The sequence below is a fragment of the Geotrypetes seraphini genome, chromosome 3, assembly GCF_902459505.1.
Source record: "Geotrypetes seraphini chromosome 3, aGeoSer1.1, whole genome shotgun sequence".
Lineage (NCBI taxonomy): Eukaryota > Metazoa > Chordata > Amphibia > Gymnophiona > Dermophiidae > Geotrypetes > Geotrypetes seraphini.
In genome coordinates this window covers 281447206-281464040 of record NC_047086.1, presented here as the reverse complement: position 1 = coordinate 281464040, position 16835 = coordinate 281447206, and the positions used below count along the sequence as shown (strand labels likewise).

The 16835-nt window shown below is 43.5% G+C and overlaps 1 protein-coding gene across 3 annotated transcripts in view; it reads left to right on the top strand.

The window, feature by feature from the left end:
- Positions 1 to 16835, top strand: part of NUP133 (nucleoporin 133) — a 211997-nt gene that overhangs the window by 35917 nt on the left and 159245 nt on the right. For all 3 annotated transcript variants that reach the window (XM_033938695.1, XM_033938694.1, XM_033938696.1), the window contains exons 7-8: positions 10796 to 10948; positions 11025 to 11095. In XM_033938695.1, coding sequence (XP_033794586.1) covers positions 10796 to 10948; positions 11025 to 11095 — 224 coding nt within the window. The remainder of the gene's footprint in view (positions 1 to 10795; positions 10949 to 11024; positions 11096 to 16835) is intronic.

The following is a 16835-nucleotide window of genomic DNA, read 5'->3' as shown; positions in this document are numbered from 1 at the left end:
AGCATGTTTCCATGAAACACCCCACCCCCCTCCGATGCCAGCCTCCCTGCCTGCCTCCCATCCCCCTTCCATTGAAACCCCCCCATGCCAGCCTGCCTGCCTGCCTCCCATCCCCCTGAGCAGCATGTTTCCATGGAAACTCCCCCGATGCCATCCTGCCTGCCTGCCTTCCATTGAACCCCCCCACCCCCTCCGATGCCAGCCTGCCTGCCTCCCATCCCCCTTCCACTGAAACCCCCCCCACCCCCGATGCCAGTATGCCTGCCTGCCTCCCATCCCCCTGAGCAGCATGTTTTTAAACCCCCCCCCGCGCTGACCCTAGGCACACCACTAACACGCCACGACTCCCACCTCCCCCCCCGATATTAGGCACACCACTAACATGCCGCGACATCATCAGGGACGCGGCAGAGGAAATAAGGCCAGTAGAAGACCCGAAGCAGCGTGTTTAGTGTGCCTGGGACACTGCTGGAGCTGTCAGGTTTGTCAGCTGTCTAGCGGTAAGAGGGTCGGCTGTGAGAGTCAACGGGGGTTTCTGTTGTGCCGGGTAGGGTCGGCGGGGGTGGGGGAGTCATGGCGTGTTGGTGGTGTGCCTAAGGTCGGCGGGGGGAGGGGGGAGTCGCAGCTGTTACCTGGCTGATCCTTACACGCGCACATGCGCACTCCTGCGGCCACAGACCTACAGATCATGGAAGCACGCAGTTAAGAGTGCGCATGCGCGGCTACGGTTTTATTATATAGGATTAGAACCTTGATTTCAGGATGTTCCCCATGTCCCTCCTTTTCCTGTCTTTTACTCTAGTGTATGCTTTGGGGTGAACTAAAAGGAGTAGCAGAGACCAGGGAGGGGATGGAGGTGTTCAAAAAGCTGCGACTGACATCTTTCTGCAGTATGCTCACGAGAATGGATCGAGTATCCTATGGTTTAGCATACCATTCCTATTTACTGGAAGAAATATTATCAAGGTAAGAACCTAATCTCTTTTTGTGACTTGATCCTCTTCCTTTACTTTAAAAAAGAAGGAGGGGTGTCAAAATGGTTTACAAATAAGAAATAATGCAAGAAAATGAATGCCAATAAAATAACAGGAAAGATCACACATCCAATTTTTTCAGAATGAGGGATCTAGCAGGAGAGGTGGCTCCTACTAAGTAGTTTTCACATAATCTGGAGTCTCTGAAAGCCATAATAATAAATAAAAATTGGGTTTTAAGCAAAGTTTTCAACTTGGGTAGGGGTTTAACACAAAGGGTAGGCAGGAGTTCATACACCAAGTCTAGTGGACTCCAGTCCGGACAAGTGTGCGAAAGTGAGTGAATAAGTAGTTAATGATCCAGCAAAGAGGAAAAGGGATCTGGAGTAACAAAAACATAGAAAAATGACCATATAAGCCTGTCCTTGCCATCTACTTTCCCTATCATACCCTTGGAGATCCTATGTATGAGCTTGTCCCAAGCTTTCTTGAATTCAGATACTGTTTTTGTCTTCACTTCCACCAGGAGGATGTTTCATGAATTCACCACTCATTCCATAAAAAAATATTTCCTCAGCACTCAAACCTTTGCTAAATAATTGGTGGAGATGGTCAAATAAAGAAGCTAATTCGGTCTCCTTACTATAACAAGAACGAAAATCAGATTGAGGGTTATGCAGAGTAGTAAATTTTTCAAGATAATTTGTTAATTCAATGTTCACCAAACCTTCCATGAGTTTAACAAGAAAAGTAATCGCTGCTATAGGAAAAATGAATAGGCTGTATGTATATACCTCATGTTGCTCTACAATTGAGAAGTGTGGGCAGTGTGGTAGTTGAGCATTCCCATTTAGTCTGGCAATGGTGTCTGGTACCTTTAACAAAGTGATGGTCATAGTTGCAGCGCACCTGCCAATACCAAATGGTAATCATAATTACTCTAGTTCCTGAGTCACACAATATGAGTCCAGATAACCGAACATCAGATAACCAAAGTCCAAATAATCGAGTTTCTACTGTATATATATATTGAGATTGTTAAGGGAGGAAAGATAAATGGGAATGCCGGTATGTAATGATTTATAAGTCAAAAGCAAGATCTTAAAAGAAATTTGAAATTTTACTGGAAGCCAGTGATAACGGATGAACAATTGGATAATAACGATCATTAACCTGCTTGTCCTTGAAGAAATATTCTACAATTTGGGTGAAGTCATCCTATGAAGCAAATGTGAAAACACTTACCAGCTTGTTACCACAGCTTCTTAGAATATTTTACTGGGTATGTGCACCTTTTCCTCTGTTGCATGGGACCTAGCTGAGATCTTTTTGGCAAAGTGGTATGTAAGTCATATTGCTGCTATACAGGGCTGTAGTTGCCAGTAGAAGTCCTTAGACTTTTTGGCACTTTTAAAGTTTTTGTTGTTTTCCATGGCCTACTAGGCCCTTTTAGGCCTCAGGCAACTGGTTGGGAATTTTTCCCATAATCGAGTCATTTGATTTTGCTGTGGCTATTTTTCTAGACATATCCCAAAAAAAAATTCCCAGTGGCTTTAAAATTTATGCCAGGTGTATCAGGAACATATCTAACACAGATACTCATAATTCTAGTGCAAAAGGCATACGAGTCTTGAACCACTGGGTTATTCTTATTTACTCACGAGTTTGTAGAAGGCATCATCACCTTTTTCTCTCTGTTCCTCAGGGGAGACATGATAGAAACCTTCAAGATCATGAAGGGCATAGAAAAAGTGGATGGGGACAGATTTTTCAAACTAAGGGGAACCACAGGTACAAGGGGGCACTCGGAGAAATTGAAAGGGGAAAGGTTTAGAACAAACGCCAGGAAGTTCTTTTTCACCCAGAGGGTGGTGGATACATGGAACACGCTGCCGGAGGATGTGATAGGCAAAAGTATGCTACAGGGCTTCAAAGAAGGTCTGGACAGGTACCTAGAGGACAAAGGGATTGAGGGGTACAGATAGGAGTAGAGGTAAGGTTATAGGGACAGGATTAGAGGGAAATTACAAAATTAGTCAGTGACCACTGTTCAGGCAGTGGGCCTGATGGGCCGCCGTGGGAACGGACCACTGGGCAGGATGGACCTCTGGTCTGCCCCAGCGGAGGCAACTTCTTATGTTCTTATGTTCCTCCTTCTGCATCTCTGGGCTCAATTTTTCTTCTACAGCAAGTTGGAAGATATCTTGCAGATCTGCTCTGACTTAGATTATTATTATTATTTTTTTTGTTTTGGGTCTGGAGGAGTTGCCGTACAGTAAGAGATTGGAGAAACTGGGCCTCTTCTCCCTTGAAAAGAGGAGACTGAGAAAGAACAAGATCAAAACATTCAAGATAATGAAGGGAATAGACTTAGTAGAGAAAGAGAGATTGTTCACCCTCTCCAAGGTAGAGAGAACGAGAGGGCACTCGCTAAAGTTAAAAGGGGATAGATTCCATACAAACGTAAGGAAGTTCTTCACCCAGAGAGTGTTAGAAATCTGGAAGGCTGTTTGTTATAGGGGAAAATACTCTCCAGGGATTCAAGACGAAGTTAGACAAGTTCATGCTGAACCAAAACATACACAGGTAAGGCTAGACTTAATTAGGGCACTGGTCTTTGACCTAAGGGCCATTGCAGGAGCAGACTGCTGGGCACGATGGACCACTGATCTGACCCAGCAGCGGCAGTTCTTATGTCTTCATGCAAACTGTGAGACTGGTCTCCATAGGCAGATTCTCTGCAGAAACCTTTGACCTGGGCATATCAAAGTTTGTGTTGGTGACTCCATCTGGAGTCACTGAGAAAAAGCCTTGCTGCTCCATATATCCTCTTGGGTGATTCTCTTTCCCCAATGCACAGACTATGTAGCTCCTGGTACAGATACTTAATTGTGTGTTAGTTTAGCATGAAGTTCATTTTTGGAGGATTATGCTCCTTTTCGGTTTGCTGAAGATTTTCCACATGTATTACCAGAGCTGAGGTGGCACTCAGTGGTACCAACCCCCCTCCCTTGATAAATCTCTTTAATAACTAGAAGGAATTAATAATTTTTATGTGCTGAACTGCCTTGTCTGTTAGGCAGATGAGTGTTTTCTTTGCTTTATTTTAACTATATATAAATTTGATTTTATGCCGCTGTTTTTCAGTCCTAACTTTGGAGTCAGGTAAGGCTGCTTTCAACAACCAGCAATATTTGGAAATCATTAGTGTAGTCTTCCAAGTTTATTATTTCTATAGGTCTGTCTTCAAGATACCATGCCTTCCCCTCAATGATTCTCTTTGGTTGCCACATTTTCTCAGTGATGAGTTCTGTTAAAACAGTATTTAGTGGGTTGATGTGAAAACTTCTGCCCCTGACTGCCCTTCATGTTCTCGCTCTCCTCTTTGGTCCTCTCTGCTTCACTAAGCTGAAATTACCTTGGTCATTGATCTCTCTTTCTACTTTGCTGTTTTGGGCAACATTTGAAGGAATTTCTCATTGTTTTCTTTTTCAGAGCCCCATCTGAAGTATTAATTATTTCTCCCCTCCCTTTCTGTATGGGACCTTCTGCCCAAGCTAAGGGCTTTGTTAATTGAAAAATGCTGTTTGCATACTGAAGCAGTTCAGCTGTTCCACATATGGGGAAAATGGGTTCCCTAGCATGCAGAGACACTGGTACTTGGTTTTGGGGGTTTTTGTTTTGTTTTTTTGTTCAATAATTCTTATTGAATTTTAAAGTATACAGAACATGGTGAACAGAAAATTCATCAGCCAATTGCCCAATTGGGTATCCAGTAAAAATATGCAAGTACAATGGCTAATGAGTAGTAACAAAAATACAGGAAAAAAGAACAAAAGTCATGAGTGAATATTACACAACAATAAGATGTTCAGAATGTAGCATTATAAGATATTCGTACAAAACAACAGTTGGAAAAAATAGTTACCTCATATATATTGTAATAAACAATCTCATAAAAGCAGCTTGTATGTGTACATACCAACACGTAGATGAAAGTAAGATTAGGTAGATGTTATTCCCCCAAGCAAAGGAGCCCACATTTTCTCAAACCTTTTGAGTGACTTCTTCCTCTCGGTCTGTTATGCGTTCATACCACATATATAAGCTTACATTATTCAGCATAAGTAACACATGAAAAATCTTTCCAGTTAGACATGATCACTCATATGGCTATCAACATCAGTAACTGTATCAGATTTAACAATTCATTTGGTAAGCAGATCTGAGGGTCAATTATACTGATAATGAGTAATTGATAAGAAAGCGGTACAGAAATATAATAATAATAATAACTTTATTCTTCTATACCGCCACAATCTTGCGACTTCTAGGCGGTTTACAATCAAGAGAGCTGGACATTCAGCGAGTTACAATGTGCAGATAGTCAGAGGAAATACATCTGCTATTGACATTATATAAGACCAAACTTGGATCCAATAATCTCGCAAAAGAGTACAGTCATATAACATATGTCTCAAAGAACCAGTGGAGAGTTTACAGGACCAACATAAACCATCATCCTTTAATCCATTTAGTTTGGAGAGTTTAAGGGGTGTCCAGTATGCTCTGTGTACTAGAAAATAGAACGATTGATATAGGGCTGCCGAACTTGTAATTTTGAAAGTTATAGACCATATTTGTTGCCACTCTTCTTCAGAGATAGTCATATCAAATTCCTCTTGCCACTTGTGTAATACCGGTTGAAGACAGGATGGTTTAAGCAACCGTATAGATGAGTACCAATTAGAAGCTTCTTTTTTATTGTAGGCAAATTTTCTGCACATAACTAGAAAAACAGGATTATCTATGAAAATAACATGAAAATTATGATAGTCGTGAAAGGCGTGTTTCAATTGCAGCCATTGGAACAACCCAGATGGGGGTAGCTTTTTTTTATTTTTTTATTTATAATTTTGAATACTTTACAATATCCAACAATTCAAAAGAAAAAGGAAATCACATAAAACAATACATAATCAAATCATACATACAAAGCTCCTTTCAAGCCCACATTAATGGGGAGTATATCTTGCTATTTCTAATAAAATAAAATTCAAGAAATATAAAGGATAATGATTCTTGGTTCATATTTAATGAACCCTGAGTCATTCCTTAAACTGGGATACTGTTATATTAATTCTCCTCATATTTCTCAGTAAGGTGAAACAAATCTCATTTCTATTTCTTTTCTCTTGCAATTAAGAATTGTTGTAGTTGTATTGGATCCCAAAAAGTATATTCGATATCTTGTAGTTTAATCATACATTTACAAGGAAATTTCAGGTAAAAGGATGCATCCAGTGCCAACACTCTATCCTTCAATTTCAAAAATTCTTTCCTCCTCAACTGTGTGGTTCTGGATACATCCGGAAAAATCCTAACCAAATCCCCACAAAATTTCGTTAACCTGTTTTTAAAATAAAGTCTCATTATCAACATTTTATCCATCTCGCTCATGCATGTTATTACCAGGGTGGACCGAGTCTGAATCACATCCTGTGTATCTTCTAGAAATTCAGTCAAATTTACCTCTGGTGTGGTCAGATGGTCCACCTCCTGGGCAGTTTCAAGTTTTTTTTGGAGGAATATAATAATAATTATTTATTGGAAAATTCTCAGCATTGGTCATTCCCAGTACTTCTTTAAAGAACTTCCTTAACAAAATCTCAGGTGACATAAGAACATAAGAACTGCCATCTCCGGATCAGACCTTCGGTCCATCAAGTCTGGTGATCCGCACACGCGGAGGCCCTGCCAGGTGTACACCTGGCGTAATTTATAGTCCACCATATCTTTATATGCCTCTCTTAAGGAGATATGCATCTAGTTTGCTCTTGAAGCCTAGGATGGTCGATTCCGCAATAATCTCCTCTGGGAGGGCATTCCAGGTGTCAACCACTCTCTGAGTGAAGCAGAACTTCCTGACATTAGTCCTGAACCTGTCCCCCCTTAGCTTCATTACATGTCCTCTAGTCCGTGTCAAATTGGACAATGTAAATAATCTTCTCTGCTCTATTTTGTCGATTCCTTTCAGTATTTTGAAGGTCTCGATCATATCCCCAAGCAGTCTCCTTTTCTCAAGGGAGAACAATCCTAGTGTTATAAGTCTATCCTCGTATTCCAGTTTCTCCATACCCTTCACCAGTTTTGTTGCTCGTCTCTGCACCCTCTCCAGCAGTTTTATATCCTTCTTTAGGTAGGGAGACCAATGTTGGACGCAGTATTCCAAGTGTGGTCTGACCATTGCCCTATAAAGCGGCATTATAACTTTCTCCGATCTACTCGAGATTCCTTTCTTTATCATGCCCAACATTCTATTTGCCGCTGCCGCGCATTGTGCCGACGGCTTCAGGGTCCTATCTATCAGTACACCCAGGTCCTTTTCTTGTTCACTCTTCCCCAGAGTTGCACCTGACATTGTATACTCGTATTCCTTATTTTTATTGCCTAAATGCATTACCTTGCATTTCTCCACATTGAACTTCATCTGCCATTTCTCCGCCCATGTTTCTAACCGACACAAGTCGCTCTGGACAATAAATGAGTTACTGGAAAATTGACCAAGCGTAGATTTTTCACTCTATTCATGTTCTCCATAGATTCAATTTTAGAGTGTATTACTGTAGAATCTTTAACAGCTGATACAGAGACAGCTTGTAAATTATTACATTGATTTTCCACCACATTTAGTCGTTTATCCAAACAACCTAGGTTAGCATCCACATTTTCAAATTTAGAAGAAACTGACTGAGAATAATCTCCCATTTGCTTCATCGTTGTCCTGAGAAACCCTTCAACTCTGGATATACCTAACCATAAGTCTTTTAAGGTAATATCCTGTGTTTCCTCTGTTCATGTACTTTCATCCACTCCACCAGAAAATATCAAAGATTTAGGTATTTCAGCATATACTAATTTATTTAAGTGGGTGGATGAAATCACTTGAGCATCAGATATAGTGGGGGTTATAGTCCCACTATCACTGGGTACCGGATGAAGGTGAGGAGTACGATTGAGAGGACTTATTGAGGCTCCTGACAAGGAGGAATCTACATCTGGTGGTACCACTGGTGGATTGTCAGAAAGTAATAATAAATGTCTGTCCATTGGACCCGATACCACTGGTGTAGAACTTTTAGATTTTATCTTTCTTTTTCCCATATTCTAAAGTCATATAAAAAGTTATAGGAAGACTTTATATATTACCAACCGGCTTCCAGCTCCCGGGCTCCTCGTGGCTCCAAGGGGCTCCCAAGGGGTCTTTGCTTTAAGGCGTTGGAGACGGATCCGATGACGTCAGGGGGTCCGTCTCTGTAAGTGCCTGCCAGCTAAGAAAAATCAACAGCAAACCGCTGCTGCAGGAGGCCAGGAACCGGCTTGAAATCCCCTCGGGTAATATCCTCCACTCAGATGAACAAGGCTCCTTAAAGGTGGAACATAGTTGTTCATAGGGAGTCCACCTGGTATCATTAAATAAGAGTCCAATATTCCAAATACCCAATGATTTCCAAAGTTTCCAGTTTAGTGCGATTTTGTATTTTAATGTCAGGATTACACCATAAAGAGGCATGAAGGGTACTATTCCATTTCACTTTTAGTAGGTTTTCCATTTCTCGTACAGTTGTTTGAGCTGCATCAAGTACGACTAATTATTCCAGAAGTTGAAACAAAAGGTAAATATTTAAGCTTCGTCCAACTATATAATTCACTTTTGAAAAGTACCCAGTTGATTATCTCACAGGAGGTCATATAGTACAAAATCCATTTTGAGATTTGGCGAAATAGGAAAGCATACTGGTAATCTATATAATTTTTTTTTTTTAAAATAATCTGTAAATCTCTGGCAGTTTCTATTCTGACTAACCAGAGGAGTCCATCTGCTTTCTATATGGATTTTAAACCCCACAAAACAACTCAGGAATTTGACTGCATGCAATCACTGAGTATTTCTCGGAAATAACTAGCTATGAGTATATCGTTGTCAGCTCAAAAATAAAAAGAAAAATTCAGCTGTAGTTCAGGTTTTCAAATCATCAGCTGTTTCCCATATGAAGAGATTCATTTGTGTATCATGTCGTGGAGCTCAAATATAATTCCATTAATTGCCAGGCTACAGACGTTAGCTTTTAGTAAACCTAAGAAGGTCACAAAATACCCTTTAAAAAAAAGGGGGGGGAGCCAAGATGGTGGCTTGACTTTGACGGCATATTAGCACTCCAGCTTGAGTTTCTACTCTAGAAGTTGCTGTGGGAGTTTTTTTGGCATAGTTTCCCTTTTGCTTCAATGCCGCATACTAAATGAAAAGGGACGATTAAGGCTGTTCCATCGTTGGCTGAAGCATCATCCCTGTTACAGCTGACAATTTTACAGGCACCAACTTCCAGACTGAAGTGCATGGTGAGAGAGGGAGGAGCGTTCAACTACCTAGGATATGTCTCCTTATCCCAACCCCTGCTGGCTAACACCCCTATGTGCCCTATAGAATTGAGGGGATTGGCAAGAAATTAGGCTAGAACTTGGCATTGGTGGAGCTTTTCCCTCGAGGGAGCTGGTTAAAATTGGGAACATCAAAGAAGCTGGTAGTGCAGCTTCTGAAGAGATGGTGGCACTGGAAACACTTTTGATTATGATATAAAAACTGTATAGGATAGTAAAATAAACTGCATAGGATATGACTGCTCTTGTAAGTAAAGTGGATTTAATTTTTCAGAATGTGGATAAAGTATGTCAAAGATTGCTTGGATAAGATTTCTCAAGTACAAATTGAGACAACTAATTTAAGAGTGTTTCAGCAGTAATTAAAGATCAAAAGTTTATTTCAAGGAAGATTGAACAATTGGAGAACTTTAATAGATGGTTAAACTTGAGAGTCCGGAACCTTCTCTCCGACGTCAGAATTGATGGGGGGGAAGGATTGTGGGCTGGCCGCGAGTGAGTTGCTGCACGTGCTCTGGCCCGTCCCTGCGCGGAGTTGCTGATGGATGCTGCTGATGGAGCATGTTGGCTTCAGGGGCGGGGGGTGGTACAGCGGGCAGGTAGGGAGGGATCCCCAGCGGCTTCAGCGGGGGATAGGCAGGGATCCCCAGCGGGAGGCAGGGAGGGATCCCCAGCGGTGGCCAAGCCGCTTACCTCTAACAGGTGGCCCGCATGCCGCATGTTGAGACAAGATAGATGACTTATCTTCCCACCACCATGGCAGGAATGAGACACAGAAAAAAAAATGCTTGGAGGGGGAATAATTTTCTAACTGCAGAGCAAAGTTACTTACCTTTAGCAAGTGTTCTCCATGGACAGCAGGATAAATATTCTTACATATCTACCCATTTCCACAGTACTTGAATTCTATAAGTTACATACTAGATTGGCTAGGTCCTACAGTATAGTGGCAGACGGGAAGATGCATACTTGTGTGGTGCAATGCTCAAAAGTTGTAGTAAACAAGCTGGTGAGTGTTCTTGTGTGGATTCTGTCTGTTGATGTCACCGTATGTAAGAATAATTATCCTTCTGTTCTCAGAGTATCTAATATAGGACATAAGAGAAAAATATAATCTGCATAAGACAGTACAAAAGTGCATAAAATATTTACATCCATAAAGTTTAAGAACCAATTTGCATGGAAATGTGTCATGCATATCATTTAATAGAAATCCTGAAGACCAAACTGTTTAGAGGGCTGTGAGGACTGGATGAGTACCACTGATCTAATGGTAATGTTATGATGGTCACAACACTTACAAATTGTTTCTGGAAATAATAAAAGAAAGACCAGCACACTAATATCGTGACATATTTCAATGATGTTCTTTTTTGGCACAGCTATGCAGCATGCTTTGGAACAAAGTAGACTGCTTGTACACATTGACTAATTCTAGTCTGAATAAATGGGAGCTGAGTGAAACATCAGAGCATCACATTCTCAGTTGGGATATGAACAGGACCTTGAAAGAGCACATCTCGGATGCAATCTGGGTAAAAACATTTTACGTGACAACTTTAAAAACAAGCATTTATTTATGTCTACCTTACTAATTAATTATCATTTTAGGGCTCTGAAAGTAACTATGAAGAAATTAAAGAAGGAGTTAACATTCAGTATCTGGATTTGCAGCAAAATGAGTAAGAGGTTTTTTCTCTTAAGTGGTTTTATTTAAAAAAAAAATTAATTATGTGAAATGCATTTTGGCCCTGATTCTGCAAAGTGCTCCTGATTGTAGGCAGCTGTATGCGTCCTACAGCTGTCTAATCAGCCAGTTGGGAGGCACTTAAAAAAAAAAAAAAATGTTCCCCAGGTAGACCGCCTATATTGAAGGCGCCTCCAGGGAGCCTAGAGAGGCCTGCAAGCCCGCCTAAGGTTAGGCGGCAGCCTTAAGTGAACCTAAGCGGCCCTATGGGTCTCCCTAGCAGAGCGGGAGACGCTTACAATGTAGGCTAGCAAAATGCTGGCCTGCATGGTAAGTAGACGCGGTCGCTATATCTAATCGTGGCAAGGATCTCCCTGCCACGATTAGTATAGTGGATGTGGCTATAGCCGCCAGTCTCCCCTCCCCAACCCCCCCTCCCCCTCAACGATCGCAGCAGGAGGGTGCCCAACCCCTCCTACCGACAAAACCTGCGATCGCCGGCAGGAAGGTGCTCAACCCTTCCTGCTGACAGAACCCACCCCCTCCCAAAGATCACTGGCAGGAGGGTGCCAGAATTCGGGTCTTTGGGTCTGATACTCTAAGGGTTTTTTCTGTTACGTCCCTTCCAGATTCCATACCCTAGGTGTTCAATCCCTTCCCACAATCTGGGATCAAGGAGCTTGAATACACCATGTCAGGTGCAACTCTGAGTAAGAGTGAGCGAGAAAAGGACCTGGGGGTACTGATAGATAGGACCCTGAAACCATCAGCACAATGTACAGCGGCGGCAAAGAAGGCAAATAGAATGTTAGGCATGATAAAGAAGGGAATCACGAGTAGATCGGAGGGTGTTATAATGCCGCTTTATAGAGCATTAGTCAGACCACACTTGGAATACTGTGTCCAACACTGGTCTCCTTATCTAAAGAAGGATATAAAACTGCTTGAGAGGGTGCAGAGACGAGCAACAAAGCTGGTCAAAGGTATGGAGAACTTGAGCTATGAAGAACGACTTGGAAAACTGGGACTGTGCTTCAGTGCTGTGAGATCCCAAGCTGTGTCCTCTGCCAGAGGAAAGGATGCTTTCCCATGGAGCCGGACTGCTGCTTCACTGAAAAACTTTGGTGGATCTGTGGAGCCAGCCTGCTTGTGCTACCCTTCTTAGACTCGGGGTCCGTTCCCCCAAGAGTTTGCTTGCCCTCTGACCCTATCAGGGGTTTAAGCGCAGGCTGGATGTGTCCTGAGTAAAAGTCTCTCTGGGTTTCAGGGCACAGACTATGTTTCCCACCCCTGGTCACATGGAGAGGTTCTTTGGGGGGCAGAGGTTACAGTCAGTTTGTGCTACTGGCAGTCCTAAGATATTCAAGTTTGTTCATTTGAAGCAGTTTCTGAGGCAGAAAATCCTTTTCCTCCATTCATTTGCAGTGTAACAGAGCTGGCAGGCAGGCAGGCACTTTACAGACTGTAATTCCACCTCCATTATTTTCTATGGGAGCTTCGGGGGTGGTCTGTGGGACTCTGTAAAACTCATTTTTCAGAGTTTCTGAGGGTAAGGTTCAGGTCTCTCACCCCCAAACCCCAAATTGCTATTTTTTATTTTGGGATTTTCTTTATTTTTGCCGTTTTTGGCATGAATTTGATGGTGCAGCCATCTTGGATTTTAATCGATCTTTTTTTTTAAAGCTCGACTACTGTCTCAAAACCCCTCAATTTTGTTGTAAATCAATTGGATTGGACTCTTCAGCCCCTAATCTTGTTGCGCTGAATTGGCACCGGAACAGTGTTTGTGTGCCACATGCTACAGCACACTGGGGGAGGGGCGGGAGCTTTGGGCTTCACCTCCTCTGGGTCTTCCAGCACTGAGGAACAGACCTGTGTCCGTGTTTTGGGCTAGAAGTTTCACCCACTGGCCGTTTTGGACACTGGCGCCAAACGCCTGCATTCCGAGTCTGGGGACTCTTGTGACGTGGTGTGGGCGCCTCAGCTGAACTCCATAGTGACCATGGGGTGTGAATTTTCCCCGGATTTCCTTCCATCCCTTTGGAGAGTGTATTCTTCAGATCCGGCTCATTTGATGCAGCAGGTGGGCGTGTCAACTTTTTCCAAGCTGGTCACTCTAGTGCCAGAGGTCCCTGTGCAGGAGCCCTCTTATCCGGCTATGACAACATTAGTTGTCGCAGACATTATACCTATCCTGTATCCTGACATTATCTCTTTTGTATACTGCTGATACTCTTGCTGGGACTAGTCAACACAATACCTCGGAGTGTCTGAATTTGGGTAAGGATCCCACTGTCTAGAGACTTTTTATGTCTGTCTCTGTCCACCATTTCATGCTGATGCCCTGAAAGAGCTTAACTTGGATTCCGAGCCATCTACGTCTCAGTGTTCGGTCATGGACCATTCTAATGTGCTGTCCTCTTTTTTTCCATCCCACTCACACAGTCTGGTGACGGAGCAGTGGGATACCACAGAAAGCTCTTTCCAGCTCTCTGAAGCTCTGGCTATACTTTATCCACTGCTCCTGCTGTTCAGCAGTTTTGAGCAGCCCTATGTAGATTCCGTCATGGCACATGTTACCCTCGTACAGCCCTCCCTAGTGATGGGAGTTGTAATGATTGTCGCCCAGGATTGCAGCATGCACATTATCTTGAACAAGCCTTTTGAGGTGGCTTCTTCAAGTATTATGGCTGCGGAAGCAGCCTCCTTTGCAGCGTGTGCTTGCGCTGTGTCCCCTCTGTGGAGGTGGATACTTGTCCCCACATGGTGTTGGGCAGTGTGGATTATGTGGCGGACATCCTTTATGATCTCTTCAGTGTTCCCAAAAAGGACTCGGCTTAAACGGTGTCAGCACACCGGACTCTTTGGATCCATCATTGGGGCTGGGGATTCTGCCTCTTTAAGCAAACTTCCTTTCAAGGGTCAGCTTCTTTTTGGAAAAGGTCTAGATGACCTAATTGCCAGTGTTGCTGACCTGACTTCAGGAAGAGACCATAGTATTTTTCGTACCTCTCGCAGGTTCGTTCGCGATCTTCGGGCTCTTCCACCTAAAGATATTCTTAGGGATACCATCCCTGTTACCATATTTCCAATTCAAGACATCCTCAGGCATCCGGATCCCGTGCCACTGCTGCCCCTTAAAAGCCCCAATGACGCCAGAGGTCATGTGGGGCTTCCTCATATCAGAGACTGGCTCTCTTGTTTTACCAGGAGTGAACTCGCATATCCTCAGATCAAGGGGTGTAGTACATCATTTGGGAGGGGCACAAGATAGTCTTCTTTTGCCTGCCTCTGGATTTGTTTCTGGACTCTTGACAGGTCGGCCGGAGAATGAGTCTAAGGTCCGCGCTACCCTGCACCGTCTCTTTGACATCCGAGTGATAGAGCCCGCTCTTGAAAATGAATTGGGTTTAGGCAGATACTCCTTATACTTCATTATGCCAAAGAAAGGCTCAGAAGACTGGAGACCCTTCAAGTCGGTCTATCATTTCTTGCGGATTCTTATTTCCGAATAGACACCGTGCACACAGTCATAGCTGCTGTCTCCCACCCCGGGATTTCATGAAAGCATACCTCTTTGGTATTCCAATCTACCCAGAGCATTGCAAGTTTCTGCATTTCCATGTTCTGCGACAGCATTTTCAGTTCACAGCTCTACCCTTTGGGCTTGCGATAGCACCCTGCACTTTCACCAAGGTGATGGTAGTTGTAGCGACTTTCTCCATAGGCAGGGTGTCCAGGTCCATCCTTACTTGGATGGCTGGTTGATCTGGGCTCTGTCTCAGCAGGAGTATGATCGAGCGGTGGAGATAATAGTGCCTCTGCTACAACACTTAGGTTGGATTGTCAACTTCAAGAAGGGCCAGTTTCTGCCATTGCAGACCTTGGAGTATTTAGTCCTTCTCTTTGACGTCCTGCAGGGCTGTGTGTGTTTCTTCCAGAGCTACACAGAGAGAAAATTTAGAAGCAATCAAAGATCTCCTGGCTCTTCAGATTCCCTCAGCCTGGCACTATTTGCAGGTGCTGGGATCCATGGCAGCCCTCCTGGAACAGAGTGCATATGCACCCTCTACAGGAGTCTCTCCTCTTTTGGTGATCTCCACAGAGTCATCCCCTGTTGGGCTGGGTCTCTCTGCAGGAACTGCTTCATTCAGGGGCAGTGGACTATCGCAACAGAAGTGTTGGTTGATTATTCGTCTGGAGCTTCAGGCTACTCGGCTGGTGTTTTCTCACTCTCCTGTCCACTCTGGCAAGTAAAGAGGTACGAGTGTTTTCCACAATGCCACCTCGGTGGCATATGTGACTCGTCACGGGGCACCAGAAACGCTCTATTAGGCCAGGAAACTCTCATATTGTTTTGCTGGGCAGAGTTACATCTTCTGTTTCTCTCTGCAACACACGTGGTTGGAGTCTGAACCATACAGCCAGACTTCCTCAAACAAGTTCTGGACCTGGGAGAATGGTCCCTCTTGCAAAGAGCATTCCATCTTATTGTGCAGTGCGGCCCGCCACAAATGGACAATAGCTTCAGCCAGGACCTCGAAGGTTAGGTATTTCTTCATTTGAAGCACAGAAGTTTAGGTCTGGATGCCTTGGTTCTGCCCTGGCTGGCTCATGACCTCCTTTTCGTGTTCCATCCGTGGCCTCTGGTTGGTCGATTCTTCCACTTGATAGCATCACATCCCAGCCTAGTGATCCTAGTGACTCCAGATTGGCTTCATCTTCTGTGATATGCAGATCTTGTATGACTTAAGCAAGACCAGAAGTGAAAGCTCCCTCTTCTTCGCAACCTTCTCAGTCAGGGTCCAGTGCCCATGGAGCCCCTTCGGCACATTGGCCTTTTGGCATGGCTCTTGAGCGCTCAGCCTTGACAGAGCATGGTTTTTCTGAGGTGGCCGTTTCGACCTTTTTGAAGTCTAAGAAAACCTCTACTTTGGCTTCTTATGTCACACAGCCTGGAAGGCTTTCCATCAGTGATGTGCCAAGGACCCAGTAGAGCCTGAGCGGGCTCCCATTCTGGTGGTTCTGCCTTTTCTTCTTGCGGGCTTGGATATAGGTTTAACTGTGACCTCTTTTAAGGTTCAGGTAGCAGGCTTTTCATGTTTCTGAACACATAAAGGTTCCAGTTCATTTACTGCTCATCCCAATGTGACCAAGTTTCTGACAGGGGCACTTTGTTTGCGACCTCCCATGCATCTTTCTTTCCCTATGTGAAATCTTAACCTCATTCTACAGGGCCTTGTGAAAGCCCAATTCGATCCACTGAAGGATGCTTCTCTTCTGGATCTGATGATCAAGTCTGTTTTTCTGGTCACCGTTGTCTTGACACAGTGTGTTTTGGAGCTTCAGGCTCTTTCGTGCAGTGAACCCTTTCTATGGATCATGGAAGTGGGGCTGGTTCTCCATACACTACCTATCGAAGGTGGTTTCCAATTTCCATGTTGCCCAGGATGTTTGTTTTCCTGCATTAGAAAACAATTATTTTCAATTTGACACCGAGTATTTTTTTGCAGATAAAAGGCACAGCCATGGGGGCCACCATGGCACTCTCATTGGCATGTTTATATGTGAGTGACTTTGAGGAGAGATATGTTTACACTTCTAATTTTCAGTCAAACATTTGCACCTGGAAGCATTTCATTGATGACATTTTTCTGGTTTGGACCAACACAGAAGATTGTTTTCAGTTGTTCCTGCAGTGGTTGAATGCTTGTGATCCTAATCTACAGTTGGAC